Source organism: Phyllobates terribilis, unplaced genomic scaffold (genome assembly GCF_046119375.1).
Source record: "Phyllobates terribilis strain yellow unplaced genomic scaffold, ASM4611937v1 Scaffold_29__1_contigs__length_15306474, whole genome shotgun sequence".
Classification (NCBI taxonomy): Eukaryota; Metazoa; Chordata; class Amphibia; order Anura; family Dendrobatidae; genus Phyllobates; species Phyllobates terribilis.
In genome coordinates this window covers 14038424-14056055 of record NW_027362789.1, presented here as the reverse complement: position 1 = coordinate 14056055, position 17632 = coordinate 14038424, and the positions used below count along the sequence as shown (strand labels likewise).

The window sequence follows — 17632 nt, the reverse complement described above, 5'->3', positions numbered from 1 at the left end:
TGCAGCTGTCACACGTCATGCTGTAAAGCTACTTGTTATAACGAACACTTCATGCACAGAAAATATTAATTAATGTTACACATAATAATTAACTAGTTATTATTTTAAAATGTTATACACATAAATCATGCAATTTTTCCACTTCCTGTGTGAATAAAGAAATAAATCCATTTTAGAGTTGTTTGATCAAATCCTGCTTTGGAATGAAACCTCTAAGGAAATATAAGAAAATAAAATTAAATATCAAATTTATACAGAAACAGAATTATTTAAATATCTTATACATATATTGGTTGGTTCTAATGTAATTCAAAATATTGTTACTTAAATTTATATATGAAGTTCTAATTTATTAATTAATATATATATATATATATATTTTTTTATAAATATATATATATATACAATTATACACAATCTCTACTTAGACAAGTGTATATATATATATATATGAACTATTAGAAACTATGTAACTACAATTTTACTGTATAAGATTATAAATAAATATTAAGACATTGTAACACTTCTATGCTACATTATAATTACAGTTTTTTCTTAGCCACACCCTAAACCAAATCTTCTGTCTCTCTCAAATATCTCCAGGAACGCCCTATTTAGGAAAGACATTTTTCTATCCTTCAAAACCTCAGAGAACTGCCTGTTCTTCTGTCCACATTCCATGATGTCACTGTGAGCTGGTCGTCTCACCTGACTCTGTCCGTCTATTTCGGCCATTTTCTTTCTTAGGGAAAAGTCATAGCTTTGCATTTTTAACTCTTTCTGTGGAGATGGACCTTTGCACTGGCTGATATGGCTTATAACAGATATGAAATCTCCTGCGTATTCGATAGAGTTCACTTTGGGGATGACTCAGTCTAGGAGAGTTTGATATTGGCTTTTGGTAAGAATTTACCTTTTCTGGTTTTATAAATTTAACTTGATTTATTTTCTTTTCACGATTTTCATGTTTTCTAACAAAATCCAGCAACTGAGCACATTCAAATAATGAATTTTTTTGTGATGCCATAACTTGGGAAACTGGATCTAGGAATTTGAATTTTTGTACAAAAGTTGTTATCATTTGTTGTACTTTTCCATTTTTGATGAGAGCTTTGTACAACCGTTCAAATATGGACATGAATGTATATGTACATTCCTTCCTACCAATCCTTAGTTTCTGCAGATCTTCTATGTTGGGAAAATCCTTTGTGACACAATAAATCAAATATTTTAACCTGTCCGAATCATTTTCCCATCCATTAGGAGAGTCATTTTCACAGGGCATTAAATGTAAACGTCTGGACAATGTCACAGGAATCCATATTTTAAATAATTGATTCCTCTCCTCATTGGATAAATCAAACTTATCAGAGAAGCTCTAAAATGTCTCTGAATTTCTACAGGCATGGATTTTGACATCATATTTTGGCATGATTTTGTATAATTTCAGCAAATTTTTCCTCATTTTAATTTGTAGTTGAGCCTGGGTAATTCCTGAATTCTCTGATATTTTTAGTGGCTCTTGTACGTTCGTTCCTCCTACGTCACTCACGTCTCCTCCCACATCACCTAATATGTCAGTTTCTCGTATGTCAGTCATGTCTCCTCCCATGTCAGGTTTCTGTATGTCCGTCTCTTGGTCAGACCCAAGGTCACCTTCAGTTACAGACACGTGTCTTACGTCTTGTTCATTTTCCACATTACAGTCAGAATCAGTATCACCGTCTGACACTTCTACACTATTTTCCTGCTTAGAAATCTCTAACACAAGACTATGAAAAAAATCTACCAAATGTAGAATATTTCTCAATTTCTGTTTGTCTCTATTTACCAATTTAGAAGTTAACTGTAAATTCTGCAATTCACATTCTTTGTATAAACTGAGCCAAAAAACTTCTATGTCATCTCCTACATTAACTTTGAAATTAATATTACTTTGTTTAGCAAAAGAAGAAATTATATCCATATTTTGCTTACCTTAAGATTCCTTGGCTTCTCTTTATCAGCACGTCCTGTCTTCAGTTGGTCTGATTCTTTCCCTGTGTGATTCTGTTCCTTGTTAGTACCTCTGCTTCCTGTTAGTCTTCAGTCTGTAGATTCTTTCTGCTTCTCGTGACAAATTAGTGAATTTACTGACACGTGAACAACAGCTGTTCAGCTCGTCAGGACTTCCCCCCCTTGTTCACGGAAGAAATTCACTTACTTAATTTAAAAAAAAATGAAAAAACAGGACTGGCTGGCTCACCATTGTAAAATAATACTCTTCCTGTATTATTTTTCTCTACTGAGGACTTCGCAAAGTATCAATATCACGATATTCTTATTAAAAAAATGTATCGATTTATTCTTGGATTGTCCATTAAAAAGAATCAGATTGCAGCAGGTACATACAATAATTAGTTATAAAGTAATTGTCCATTTGTCCATAATTAGCTTAATTGTTGAGATTCACCCATCTTTCCTTGGATCCTGGCTGGTAAATCATGTCTTTGTCCAGCACGTGTCCAGGCCTACATGTCAGATACTTCTCAGCATGAAGATTCTTCTTGTGGTGTGGGAAGAGCAAGAGAGCCCCCCCTTTCTGTACCATGGCTTTTATAGCCAGTCGTATGGCACACCTGTTCTACATATGGTAGTGAACCAAAAATACACACACAAATAGCGCATGTCAACTAGACACGATGGCTGAGGCAATCCTTGTATAGAACTTAAATTTAAGGATAAAATGAATATCCATTATTAATTAACATTCCAAATGAATTTCCATAATTAACCATTTAACAGGTTTCCTCCCATCAACTCAGGAATAGGTTAGCATACGAGGGGGCAAAGGGGCTCCCCATCGCAGTACCCCTGAGCTGGTAGAAGTACTTCCTGTCAAAAAGAAAGATGTTGTGATTAAGAGTGAATTTTAGAAGATCCTCCATGAAGTCATTATGTCTGCTACACTCTATTGATCTCGATTTCAAGAAATGTCTTACTCCTCTGATACCATCCTCATGCGGAATATTACTGTACAAAGCCTAAATATCTAGTAAGGCCTGCTCCCCTACATGCCCGTATACATGCTCAAGGGTCTACATGGAGGGGAGCAGGGAAAGGGAAAACCAACTCCAGAGGGATTATTTCAACTGTAAAACCTCAGGACTTATTCTAACTGCAGGACCTCTGGCGGCACTGTGGAAATATTATACTGTGTGTGGGGGAAGTTGGTACGGTAGGAATATAATATACACCTGTTTATATGGAATATATATTTCATGTTCATCCCATGTGCAAGATACACAAGAAATCCATAATATCTCTACATATGTTTGGACCTGTAAGTTTTTATGTTCATTCTTTTTATTTATTCCTTATCTTCATTCTTTTTAGTATGTCCCAGAACATTAAACTGTGTGGGGGGGCATCATACATCCTGCATAAGGGGCATAATGGGGGCATTACACTGTGTGGGGTCATCAAACATACTGCATAAGAGGCATAATGGGGGCATTACACTGCGTGAGGGCATCATACATCCTGCATAAGGGGCATAATGGGGGCATTACACTGTGTGGGGGCATCATACATCCAGCATAAGGGGCATAACACTGTGTGGGGGCATCATACATACTGCATAAGAGGCATAATGGGGGCATTACACTGAGTGGGGGCATCATACATCCGGCATAAGGGGCATAATGGGGGCATTACACTGTGTGGGGGCATCATACATCCTGCATAAGGGGCATAACACTGTGTGGGGGCATCATACATACTGCATAAGAGGCATAATGGGGGCATTACACTGTGTGGGGGCATCATACATACTGCATAAGAGGCATAATGGAGGCATTACACTGTGTGGGGGCATCATACACACTGCATAAGGGGCATAATGGGGGCATTACACAGTGGGGGCATCATACATACTGCATAAGGGGAATAATGGGGGCATTACACTGTGTGGGGGCATCATACATCCTGCATAAGGGGCATAATGGGGGCATTACACTGTGTGGGGGCATCATACATCCTGCATAAGGGGCATCACACTGTGTGGGGCATCATACATTCTGCATAAGGGGCATAATGGGGGCATTACACTGTGTGGGGGCATCATACATCCTGCATAAGGGGCATAACACTGTGTGGGGGCATCATACATCCTGCATAAGGGGCATAACACTGTGTGGGGGCATCATACATACTGCATAAGGGGCATAATGGGGGCATTACACTGTGGCGGGCATCATACATACTACATAAGGGGCATTACACTGTGTGGGGGCATCATACATCCTGCATAAGGGGCATTACACTGTGGGGCATCATACATACTGCATAAGGGGCATAATGGGGGCATTGCACTGTGTGGGGGCATCATACATCGGGCATAATGGGGGCATTACACTGTGGGGGGCATCATACATACTGCATAAGGGGCATAATGGGGACATTACACTGTGTGGGGGCATCATACATCCTGCATAAGGTGCATAATGGGGGCATTACACTGTGTGGGGGCATCATACATCCTGCATAAGGGGCATAATGGGGGCATTACACTGTGGGGGGGCATCATACATCCTGCATAAGGGGCATAATGGGGGCATTACACTGTGTGGGAGCATCATACATCCTGCATGAGGGGCATAATGGGGGCATTACACTGTGTGGGGGCATCATACATCCTGCATAAGGGGCATAATGGGGGCATTACACTGTGTGGGGGCATCATACATCCAGCATAAGGGGCATAACACTGTGTGGGGGCATCATACATACTGCATAAGAGGCATAATGGGGGCATTACACTGAGTGGGGGCATCATACATCCTGCATAAGGGGCATAATGGGGGCATTACACTGTGTGGGGGCATCATACATCCTGCATAAGGGGCATAACACTGTGTGGGGGCATCATACATACTGCATAAGAGGCATAATGGGGGCATTACACTGTGTGGGGGCATCATACATACTGCATAAGAGGCATAATGGAGGCATTACACTGTGTGGGGGCATCATACATACGGCATAAGGGGCATAATGGGGGCATTACACAGTGGGGGCATCATACATACTGCATAAGGGGAATAATGGGGGCATTACACTGTGTGGGGGCATCATACATCCTGCATAAGGGGCATAATGGGGGCATTACACTGTGTGGGGGCATCATACATCCTGCATAAGGGGCATCACACTGTGTGGGGCATCATACATCCTGCATAAGGGGCATAATGGGGGCATTACACTGTGTGGGGGCATCATACATCCTGCATAAGGGGCATAACACTGTGTGGGGGCATCATACATCCTGCATAAGGGGCATAACACTGTGTGGGGGCATCATACATACTGCATAAGAGGCATAATGGGGGCATCATACATCCTGCATAAGGGGCATAATGGGGGCATTACACTGTGTGGGGGCATCATACATCCTGCATAAGGGGCATAACGCTGTGTGGGGGCATCACACATACTGCATAAGAGGCATAATGGAGGCATTACACTGTGTGGGGGCATCATATATCCTGCATAAGAGGCATAATGGGGGCATTACACTGTGTGGGGGCATCATACATCCTGCATAAGAGGCATAATGGGGGCATTACACAGTGGGGGCATCATACAGACTGCATAAGGGGCATAATGGGGGCATTACACTGTGTGGGGGCATCATACATACTGCATAAGGGGCATAATGGGGGCATTACACTGTGGCGGGCATCATACATACTACATAAGGGGCATTACACTGTGTGGGGGCATCATACATCCTGCATAAGGGGCATAAAGGGGCATTACACTGTGGGGTATCATACATACTGCATAAGGGGCATAATGGGGGCATCATACATCGGGCATAATGGGGGCATTACACTGTGGGGGGCATCATACATACTGCATAAGGGGCATAATGGGGACATTACACTGTGTGGGGGCATCATACATCCTGCATAAGGTGCATAATGGGGGCATTACACTGTGTGGGGGCATCATACATCCTGCATAAGGGGCATAATGGGGGCATTACACTGTGGGGGGATCATACATACTGCATAAGAGGCATAATGGGGGCATTACACTGTGTGTGGGGCATCATACATCCTGCATAAGGGGCATAATGGGGGCATTACACTGTGGGGCCAGTAAAGGGGTCCTGTACTATGAGAACAATAGGTTTCCTCCCTTCCTGTCTCCATAGTTGGGTCGTATGTATCTAGTACAGGAAACAGAACAAAAACCTTATGATTCTTATAAAGGGGCAACACAAGACCCCAAAAGAGTCTCCGTGCTGAAGGGGTTTATGCCCCCTGCGCCCAGTAATGGGGTCTCCACATACCTCCACCTGCAGAGCCGCCACCACATATATGGCTGCTCTGTGCGCACAGGACCTGTGATGAGGTCACAGGAGGGGAGGAGTCAGGGGTCACATGATCAGGGCCTCAGTGGATGCAGGACTCTGCTGTGCTGGTTGTCATGGTGCTGGATGAGCTGAAGTTTATGTGTGGGGTCAGGAGGGGTTTACAGTGTGGATGTAGCAGAGCCGTGTGTGTATGAGGTGTACGGAGCAGAGCGGCGTGTGTACGAGGTGTACGGAGCAGAGCGGCGTGTGTACGAGGTGTACGGAGTAGGGCGTGTGTACGAGGTGTACGGAGCAGAGCCGCGCGTGTACGAGGTGTACGGAGCGGAGCCGCGTGTGTACGAGGTGTACGGAGCGGAGCCGCGTGTACGAGGTGTACGGAGCGGAGCCGCGTGTGTACGAGGTGTACGGAGCGGAGCCGCATGTGTACGAGGTGTACGGAGCGGAGCCGCGTGTGTACGAGGTGTACGGAGCGGAGCCGCGTGTGTACGAGGTATACGGAGCGGAGCCGCGTGTGTACGAGGTGTACGGAGCGGAGCCGCGTGTGTACGAGGTGTACGGAGCGGAGCCGCGTGTGTACGAGGTGTACGGAGCGGAGCCGCGTGTGTACAAGGTGTACGGAGCGGAGCCGTGTGTGTGTACGAGGTGTAGGGAGCGGAGCTACATGTGTACGAGGAGTACGGAGCGGTGCTGTGCGTGTGTACGAGGTGTAAGGAGCGAAGCCGTGTGTGTGTACGAGGTGTACGGAGCGGAGCCGCGTGTGTACGAGGTGTATGGAGCGGAGCCGCGTGTGTACGAGGTGTACGGAGCGGATCCGCGTGTGTACGAGGTGTACGGAGAGGAGCCGCGTGTGTACGAGGTGTACGGAGAGGAGCCGCGTGTGTACGAGGTGTACGGAGAGGAGCCGCGTGTGTACGAGGTGTACGGAGAGGAGCCGCGTGTGTACGAGGTGTACGGAGCGGAGCCGCGTGTGTACGGAGCGGAGCCGCGTGTGTACGAGGTGTACGGAGCGGAACCGCGTGTGTACGAGGTGTACGGAGCTGAGCCGCGTGTGTACGAGGTGCACGGAGCGGAGCCGCGTGTGTACGAGGTGCACGGAGCGGAGCCGTGTGTGTACAAGGTGTACGGAGCAGAGCCGCGTGTGTACAAGGTGTACGGAGTGGAGCCGTGACTATAATCAGCCTTTGGGGGATGAATAGTTTTCTAACTTTGACCTTAGAGGGGCTTATTACAATGTGATCCGCATGTTGAAGGGTGATGAGTGGAAATCGGCGTCTTTAACGTCTGAGGGTTTATTCTATAATCTTGTTCTGCCTTTTGGATTCTCCAATGCACCAACAGGATTTCACAACTTTCTGAATGACGTTTCTCTGATTACATTGGGAGATTTCTTGTGATTTATCTTGATGATATAGAATTTTCTCTCCTGATTTGGATTCTCACCAGGAACATGTCCGTGTTGTATTAGAAAGGTTTAGGGAGAATTCTTTGTTGAAAAAATTGAGAAATGTTTTTTTCTGTTCAGGAAATTTCATTCCTGGGGTTAATTTTATCGGCTGATGGGTTTACAATGGATTCTGAGAAGATGCAGGCCATAATAGATTGGGTCCAACCTAGTGACCTGAAACTGCAATGTTTTGTAGGATTTGCAACTATTATATATATACTGCTCAAAAAAATAAAGGGAACACTTAAACAACAGAATATAACTCCAAGTAAATCAAACTTCTGTGAAATCAAACTGTCCACTTAGGAAACAACACTGATTGACAATCAATTTCACATGCTGTTGTGCAAATGAAATAGACAATAGATGGAAATTATTGGCAAGTATCAAGACACATTCAATAAAGGAGTGGTTCCGCAGGCGGGGACCACAGACCACATCTCAGTACCAATGCTTTCTGGCTGATGTTTTGGTCACTTTTGAATGTTGGTTGTGCTTTCACACTCGTGGTAGCATGAGACGGACTCTACAACCCACAGAAGTTGCTCAGGTAGTGCAGCTCATCCAGGATGGCACATCAATGCGAGCTGTGGCAAGAAGGTTTGCTGTGTCTGTCAGCGTAGTGTCAAGGGGCTGGAGGCGCTGCCAGGGGAGGGCAACAACCCAGCAGCAGGACTGCTACCCCTGCCTTTGTACAAGGAGGAACAGGAGGAGCACTGCCAGAGCCCTGCAAAATGACCTCCTGCAGGCCACAAATGTGCATGTGTCTGCACAAACAGTTAGAAACCGAGTCCATGAGGGTGGTATGAGGGCCCGACGTCCACAGATGAGGGTTGTGCTCACAGCCCATCACCGTGCAGGACGCTTGGCATTTGCCACAGAACACCAGGATTGGTAAAGTCACCACTGGCGCCCTGTGCTCTCTACAGATGAAAGCAGGTTCATACTGATCACATGTGACAGAGTCTGGAGATGCCGTGGAGAGCGATCTGCTGCCTGCAACATCCTTCAGCATGACCGGTTTGGCAGTGGGTCAGTAATGGTGTGGGGTGGCATTTCTTTGGAGGGCCGCACAGCCCTCCATGTGCTCACCAGAGGTTGCCTGACTGCCATTAGATACCGAGATGAGATCCTCAGACCCCTTGTGAGACCATATGCTGGTGCGGTTGGCCCTGGGTTCCTCCTAATAAAGGACAATGCCAGACCTCATGTGGCTGGAGTGTGTCAGCAGTTCCTGCAAAATGAAGGCATTGAAGCTATCGACTGGCCCACCGGTTCCCCAGACCTGAATCCGATTGAGCACATCTGGGACATCATGTTTCGCTCCATCCACCAACATCATGTTGCACCACAGACTGTCCAGGAGTTGGCGGATGCTTTAGTCCAGGTCTGGAAGGAAACCCCACAGGAGACCATCCGCAACCTCATCAGGAGCATGTGTTATTTGAGTGCTCCCTTTATTTTTTTGAGCAGTATATATAGTGTAATGTTATAATTGATACCATCCACCTTTCGTGTCTCCCCTATTTCCTCATAGATTGTAAGCTTGCGAGCAGGGCCCTCTCTCCTCCTGGCATCTGTTGATTTATGTGATTATTGTTATTCTGTAATGTCTTTTATTGTCGGTACAAGTCCCCTCTAAAAGGTAAAGTGCTGCGGAATATGTTGGGGCTATAGAAATAAAAATTATTATTATTGAAAATTCGTTAGGGGGTTTTCTCAGATTGCTGAACCTCTTACTTACCTCAAATGTAAGAGGGCAGATCTCAAGGTTTGGCCACTTGATGCTATTGGGGCTTTTGTATAATTGAAAGAGTGTTTTATGTCTGCTCATATTCTAATCCAACCTGATCGTCAAGAACCATTCATTGTGGAGGTGGATGCTTTGGAGGTTGAGGTAGGGCCGTTTTATCTTAGGGTTCCAAAACTCTGACCAATTTGCGGTCATATGCTTTTTTCTCGAGAAAATACTTAGTTCGAGAACATAACCAGCCAGCTGTGGGCATGTTACAAACTTGATTTGGGAAAACTACCCATTCTTCGGTGACAGTAAAACTTAATCCCGATATCGATCCACAAGTAGTGCCCTATAAGTACTGTCCAGAATGCGGTGATACATGATAACGTCTGAGAGTTCCAGAGAGGAGATCTTATTGTCCCTATAATCTCCCCGTTTATTACATCTCCATATAACAATCAAATGCTGTAATGTTCTAAATCCAACTACGTTATTACCAGTGGATTTAGAAAAGGGAGGAGAATATCAGGGTGGGGAAGACAGAGAAACTGTGAGCCAAAACCTGCCCCTGTTTTTCAGACTAGCAGATGAGGAAGCTCAATGTGACATTACACATGAACATGACAGTCAGGCATTGATGGATGCAGACACATAGGGCTTGTTAGATATCACTGATGTCCCCTCACTAACACTTCGGATGAGTATTTTGTAGATGGTTCTAGAGCTCGGGATAGTGATCAAGGACGGTTCATCACCAGGTATGTAGTAGTCCAAAATGGTAAGGCAGTATACATGAACCACTCTCCTCCAGCGGCTCTATGCCAGAGGCTGAGCTAAAGGCAATTGCTGCAGCGTGCAATCTGGGAAAAGGTAAAGAGATTCATGTATTTTCGGACTCGAGATATGTTTTAAAGGGGCGCACATGACTTTGGCGCCATTTGGCAGAGCTGTAAGTTTCTGACCTCTGCTGGCAAACCTATGAGACGGTAGAGCAGCTACTCACAGCACTCACCCTTCCCCGAAGAACAGCTATTGGCACACACATGAGAACAAACTCCCCTTGCTGTAGGGATTGCCTTGGCCGACCAGGCGGCTAAGGAAGCAGCACGACTACCTCTGACTAGAATACTGGCCATAGCAGACACGGCCCTCTAGGGGACTCAGTGACCGAGAGTGCAGGAAGCCCCTTTTCACAGAGGACACTGCCACCGCACCTGCCCCAGTGGCCGTTGATCGTGAACTACTGCAGGTCTTCCAGACCCAGGCTCCCCCACACAAACAACGCATGGGCCAACGCGGGTGCTGTATGGTCAGGGGTATGGCAGGTAAACACCAGGTTTTTGCTCCCACGCTGCCTGTTCCCCATGATGGTTGCCCTTGCACATTTCCCCGGTGCACAACGCAAAGGGTGTTATTTGTGTAGTGGTGCTACAAAACTGATGCGCCTCTGGGTTTCCGAACACGGCTACAAAGTATGTCTAGTTTGTGTGAAACATAACCCCGATAGACCTATTCGAGTCCCACAAAATACACGCCCAAACCAGATTACCTGTTTCAGAGACTGCAGGAGGACTACATACAGCTACCTAAGGTGGGTACTTATGAGTACGTCTTGGTATGCATCGAACTCTTCCCTTGGTTGCCTGAAGCTTGGGCCGTGACCAAATCTAAAAACAAAAATTGATAAGTGAGGTGGTTTGTAGATATGGGGTACACAAAACCATAGAGAGTGACAGAGACACACACTTCATCAGAGAACTGATGAAACAGATCATGGCCAGTCTGGGGATCAAACAGGTTTTCTATGTTCCCTATCACTCACAAAGTAGTGTGAAAGTGGAACGTTAATGGTACTCTGAAATTAAAAATCCAGAAGTGCATGGAGGAAACACACTTGTCCTGGGTAGATTGCTTATCCATTGCATTATACGTATACAGTGTGGATCGCCCCAAGAGGTAGAGAGAAGCTGTCCCCTATGTAGGGATTTGTACTCACTGAGCCGCGTTGGAGGTAGGCACGGGTTCACACAGTGATGCAGTCCACGGGTTCAAACAAACTGGTGGTTTATTTAATGTCCATATACCAGTTAAGAAACAAAAGTAACAGCCTTTTCCTGGCACAAAAAGGAATAACAGAAGAAAGCTCAATATAACAAGTCCATGCAGCACGGCTTCAGCTGTTTAAACAAGGTGCTTTTCTATGCCTCCTGCAGAGCCTAAGAAGCACCTGCAAGGTCTGCTCACCTTGTCCAACAAACACAGACAGACAGAGACAGGTGCAGCTGTCTTAAATTAGCCTTCCAAGACCTGGACTGGAGGTAAGTGACCTAACAGGTAATACCTCAGAGTGTTAACGCCCACTTAATGGCCAAACATTCTTTTTCTACAATGGAGTAGTTCTTCTCACAATCAGAGAGCTTCCGACTGAGGTATATTACAGGGTGTTCTTGCTCCGTTAATCTCCTGGGACAAGACTGCTCCCAGCCTGACATCCGATGCATCCGTCTGGACCACAAACTCCTTGCAGAAGTTGGGCGCCACCAAGACTGGTTGTTTACAGAGGACCAGTTTCAGTCCCTGGAAGGCCGCTTCAGCTTCCGGGGACCACTTGGCCATAGCTGACTTCGTCCCTTTCAGAAGATCCGTCAACGGGGCTGCTATCAGGGCAAAGTTAGGGACAAATCTTCGATAGTAGCCCACAATGCCTAGAAACGCCCTGACCTGTTTCTTCGAGAGGGGCTGTGGCCAGTTCAAAATCGCCTCGACCTTATTTATTTGTGGTTTTATTTCCCCTCTACCAACCACGTACCCTAGGTACTTGGCTTCCTCCATCCCCAGGGCACATTTCTTCGGGTTGATAGTAAAGCCCGCCTTCCTTAGGGCATCAAGTATGGCTTGAACTTTGTCCAGATGACTTTCCCAGTCCTGGCTAAATATGATGATGTCATCTAGGTAGGCCGCTGCATACTTTTTGTGAGGTGTTAAGATCCGGTCCATGGCTCTCTGAAAGGTGGCCGGAGCTCCCTGCAACCCAAACGGCATCCTGACATATTGATAACATCCGTCTAGCTCGAGAAGGCTATCTTCTCTTTGGACAGGGGAATTTGCCAATATCCTTTGGTGAGGTCCAGAGTGGTGATGTACCGAGCGGGTCCTAGCCTTTCGAGAAGCTCATCTACCCTAGGTATTGGGTAGGCGTCGAACTTTGAGACCTCTTTAGCTTCCTATCGTCGTTGCAAAACCGCCATTCCCCATCTGGTTTCGGCACTAAGACTACACTGTGTGCAGAATTATTAGGCAAGTTGTATTTTAGAGGATTATTTTTATTATTGATCAACAACTATGTTCTCAATCAACCCAAAAGACTCATAAATATCCAAGCAGTGCACAAAATTTAGAAATAAACATTTCTAACACGTAAAAAACAAAACCAAAAAAATTAGTGATCAATATAGCCACCTTTCTTTATGATGACACTCAACAGCCTTCCATCCATAGATTCTGTCAGTTGCTTGATCTGTTTTCCATCAACATTGCATGCAGCAGCCACCACAGCCTCCCAGACACTGTTCCGAGAGGTGTACTGTTTTCCATCCCTGTAGATCTCACATTTTATGATGGACCACAGGTTCTCTATGGGGTTCAGATCAGGTGAACAAGGGGGCCATGTCATTATTTTTTCTTCTTTTAGACCTTTACTGGCCAGCCATGCTGTGGAGTAGTTGGATGCATGTGATGGAGCATTGTCCTGCATGAAAATCATGTTTTTCTTGAACGATACCGACTTTTTCCTGTACCACTGCTTGAAGAAGTTGTCTTCCAGAAACTGGCAGTAGGTCTGGGAGTTGAGCTTCACTCCATCCTCAACCCGAAAAGGTCCCACAAGTTCATCTTTGATGATACCAGCCCATACCAGTACCCCACCTCCACCTTGCTTGCGTCTGAGTCAGAGTGGAGCTCTCTGCCCTTTACTGATCCAGCCTCTGGCCCATCCATCTGGCCCATCAAGAGTCACTCTCATTTCATCAGTCCATAAAACCTTTGAAAAATCAGTCTTAAGATATTTCTTGGCCCATTCTTGACGTTTATCCTATGTTTCTTGTTCAAAGGTGGTCGTTTTTCAGCCTTCCTTACCTTGGCCATGTCCCTGAGTATCGCACACCTTGTGCTTTTTGATACTCCAGTAATGTTGCTGCTCTGAAATATGGCAAAACTGGTGGCGAATGGCATCTTGGCAGCTTCACGCTTGATTTTCCTCAATTCATGGGCAGTTATTTTGCGCCTTTTTTGGCCAACACGCTTCTTGCGACCCTATTGGCTATTTGCCATGAAATGCTTGATTGTTCGGTGATCACGCTTCAAAAGTTTGGAAATTTTAAGACTGCTGCATCCCTCTGCAAGACATCTCACAATTTTGGTCTTTTCAGAGCCAGTCAAATCTCTCTTCTGACCCATTTTGCCAAAGGAAAGGAAGTTGCCTAATAATTAAGCACACCTTATATAGGGTGTTTATGTCATTAGACAACACCCCTCCTCATTACAGAGATGCACATCACCAGATTTACTTAATTGGTAATTGGCTCTCAAGCCTATGCAGCTTGGAGTAGGACAACATGTATAAAAAGTATCATGTGATCAAAATACTCATTTGCCTAATAATTCGGCACACAGTGTATAGGACTGGACCATCCACTTTTGGACTCTTCAAAGACTCCCAGGTTAAGAATCCGCCTTACTTCTTTTGAGATCACCTCTCTGCGGGCTTCGGGGATCCGGTATGGTTTTAGATTGACGCGAACATGAGGCTCTGTGAGAACCTCATGCTCTATGACCTGAGTGAGTCCTCCGAAAACAGGTCTTTATTTCGCTGTAACAACTCTTTGCACTGTTGCTTTTGGGCACGTGACAGTGACTCTGCCACCTTGACCTCTTTCACATCAGCCTCAGCCACTAAACAGGGAGCTTCCGTGGGCTCTCTATCTTGCCATGGCTTAATCAAGTTAACATGGTAAATTTGGAAGGGCTTCCTCTTCCCTGGTTGGTGGATTTTATAGTTGACTTCCCCCACTTTCTCTACCACCTCATAGCGGCCCAGCCACTTGGCCATGAACTTGTTCTCCACTGTGGGCACTAGCACAAGCACTCGATCTCCTGGATTGAACGATCTCACCCTGGCCGACCTATTATACACCCTAGACTGTGCCTCTTGTGCCTTGAGGAGGTGCTCCCTCACAATGGGCATCACGTGGGCAATTCTCTCTTGCATCTGGGCAACGTGCACCACCATGCTCCTATAGGGAGTGGTCTCAGCTTCCCAGGACTCTTTCACCACATCCAGGAGTCCTCGAGGGTGTCGTCCATAGACTGGTTCAAACGGGGAGAAACCTGTGGAAGCTTGGGGAACTTCCCTGATGGCGAACTACAGATAGGGAAGCAGATAGTCCCAGTCTCAGCCATCCTTTTCCACTGCTTTCCTCAACATTGCTTTCAAGGTTTTGTTAAACCTCTCGACCAGTCCGTCCGTCTGGGGATGGTACACGGAGGTTCTCAGTTGTGCAATCTGCAGTGCCTTGCACAATTCCCTCATGACCTACGACATAAATGGAGTTCTTTGGTCTGTTAGGATCTCCTTAGGCAACCCCATTCTTGAAAACATGTGGACTAGCTCCCGGGCTATACACCTGGCGGAGGAGTTTCGTAGTGGTACTGCCTCCGGATACCGTGTAGCATAATCTAATACCACCAGGATATACTGATGCCCTCGGGCGGACTTGACCAGAGGCCCCACTAGATCCATTGCTATGCGTTCAAATGGAACTTCGATGACGGGTAGGGGCAGTAGGGGACTGCAGAAGTGGGCCACTGGGGAGGTTATCTGGCATGTGGGGCAGGAACGACAATAACTCTTTATTTCTCTATAGCAACCTGGCCAGTAGAATCTTTGGAGGATCCGTTCTTGAGTCTTGTCTGCACCCAGGTGAACACCCAACACATGAGAATGAGCCATGTCTAACACCCTGCGTCTATAGGGCCCTGGCGCCAGCAACTGTTCTATTACCTCACCCCTTGGCTTGGTTACTCTGTACAGCAAATCCTCATTTACAGCAAAATGAGGGAACCGAGTGTCAGCCCCCGGATCCTGAGGCACACCATTTAACACAGTAACATTTTCAAAGGCCCCTTTCAGAGTTAAATCCCTGAGTTGGGCAGTTCAAAAGTTTCCCTCGGACACCTCCAGCTCAGGGATATTGGCCTCAGTGGATGTTGTCTCATCCTCATTGCCCACCAGCACACACATGGGAAACTCATCTACTATGTTCTGCGGGTAAGTTTCCTTAGGGACGATCTGGCTGTCGTCTGAGCAACCAGGTGTCCCCGCTTTCCCCCACATTTCCCAGAATAATGCAAAGTCACGTCCAATTATTATGGGATGCAATAGGTCCTTAACGACCGCCACTTCATGAGATGTGGTGCCACAGTCCGTGTTTACATCCACCTCGGCCACAGGATAGTTCTTAGTGTCCCCATGGATACACCGGACACCCACCACCTTCCCAGGAACCAGCCGATGAGAGAGCGTGGCCCTTGTCAGGGTCCCCAAACTTCCTGAGTCCAATAGTCCAGAGACTTGTGCCCCGTTTACTGTCACTGAGCATGCCTGAGGGCCCTCGCCATGTTGATGAACCGCGCTGCAGGCGGGGTAGGCAAAATAAGAACAACGCCGGCCCATGTTGCAGTTCATTGGCTCAGAGTTTATGGGACACCGGGCGGCAATATGGCCAGGGGTATGACATCTCCAACACACTATATTATGGGGTGGGACCTTGGGCAGCAACTTAGACCCCTCCCAAACTCTAGGACGCCCCCCAGGTGTGGCGCTAATTCCCTTCTTTTGGGTGTCCGCCGCCTTTTGGGAACCCCAGTATTGAGAGGCTACGACCACTTGTTTTCCCAACGGACTCTCAACCGCCTGGTATCTTTCCACCAACCCCACCAAGTCATCGGCATTATGGGGATCTCCCTGGGCAACCCAGGATTTCACCGACTTCGGGAGAGAGTGTATAAACCTGTCTATAACTACCTTCTCCACCATCTGTGCTGGGGAGGAAGATTCAGGTTGCAACCACTTTTGGACCAGGTGTAAGAGGTCGAACATCTGGGACCGGGGAGGTTTGTCACTGCAATAGGCCCTGTGGTGCACCCGTTGCGCCCTGACAGTCAGAGTCACTCCCAAGCGTGCCAAAATCTCAGTTTTCAACTTAGCATACTCTTTCGCGTCCTGCAAGGCCAAGTCATAATAGGTCTTCTGCGGCTCACCTGTTAAATATGGCACCAGTACCTCCGCCCCCTGCTCTCAAGGCAATTTCTCCCGCTCTGCCACCCTCTCAAAGTCCGTCAGGAACGCCTCAACGTCATCACCCGGGGTCATCTTTTGTAATACTCTTCTTACTGTTTTCCTGACGTGGGAGCCATCACCTGGATCTGAGGATGTGGAGGTCGTCCTGTCACGGATCTGCTCTTCCAAGATCTCCATTTGTCTTTGCTGCTGTTGGAACTGCTGCATCAGAAGTTTATTTGTTTCCTGCTGCTGCTCCTGTTGCTGCTTCCTGCTCTGCTGCATGATCTGCTGCATGCTCTGCTGGCTCTGCAGGTACTGCTGCTGGAACTGCGCCTGCTGAGCCTGCTGTTGCTGAAGTTGCAGCTGCGCTTGTTGCGCCTGCTGTGCCTGCAACAGATGTTTAAGCAGGTCCTCCATTTTGTCCGACGACACTTATTAGCTTATGGCCGACTTCACCCAGAACATGTACGTCTTCTTGTAGCAGTCACACTGCCGCTTGGGATCTGTGCCCGTGCTTCTAGCACCAATTGTAGGGATTTGTAATCACTGAGCCGCGTTGGAGGTAGGCACGGGTTCAAACAAACTGGTGGTTTATTTAGTGTCCATACACCAGTTAAGAAACAAAAGTAACAGCCTTTTCCTGGCACAAAAAGGAATAACAGAAGAAAGCTCAATATAACAAGTCCATGCAGCACAGCTTCAGCCGTTTAAACAAGGTGCTTTTCTATGCCTCCTGCAGAGCCTAAGAAG

The 17632-nt window shown here is 46.6% G+C and overlaps 1 protein-coding gene across 1 annotated transcript in view; it reads right to left on the bottom strand.

The window, feature by feature from the left end:
* The window catches only part of LOC141178644 (uncharacterized), a 1052471-nt gene extending 1046073 nt beyond the window's left edge, over positions 1 to 6398 (bottom strand). The window contains exon 1 of the mRNA XM_073660534.1: positions 6338 to 6398. Within this exon, the coding sequence (XP_073516635.1) occupies positions 6338 to 6363 (26 nt within the window). The 5' untranslated portion in view covers positions 6364 to 6398. The remainder of the gene's footprint in view (positions 1 to 6337) is intronic.
* Between the last annotated feature and the right edge of the window lie 11234 nt (positions 6399 to 17632).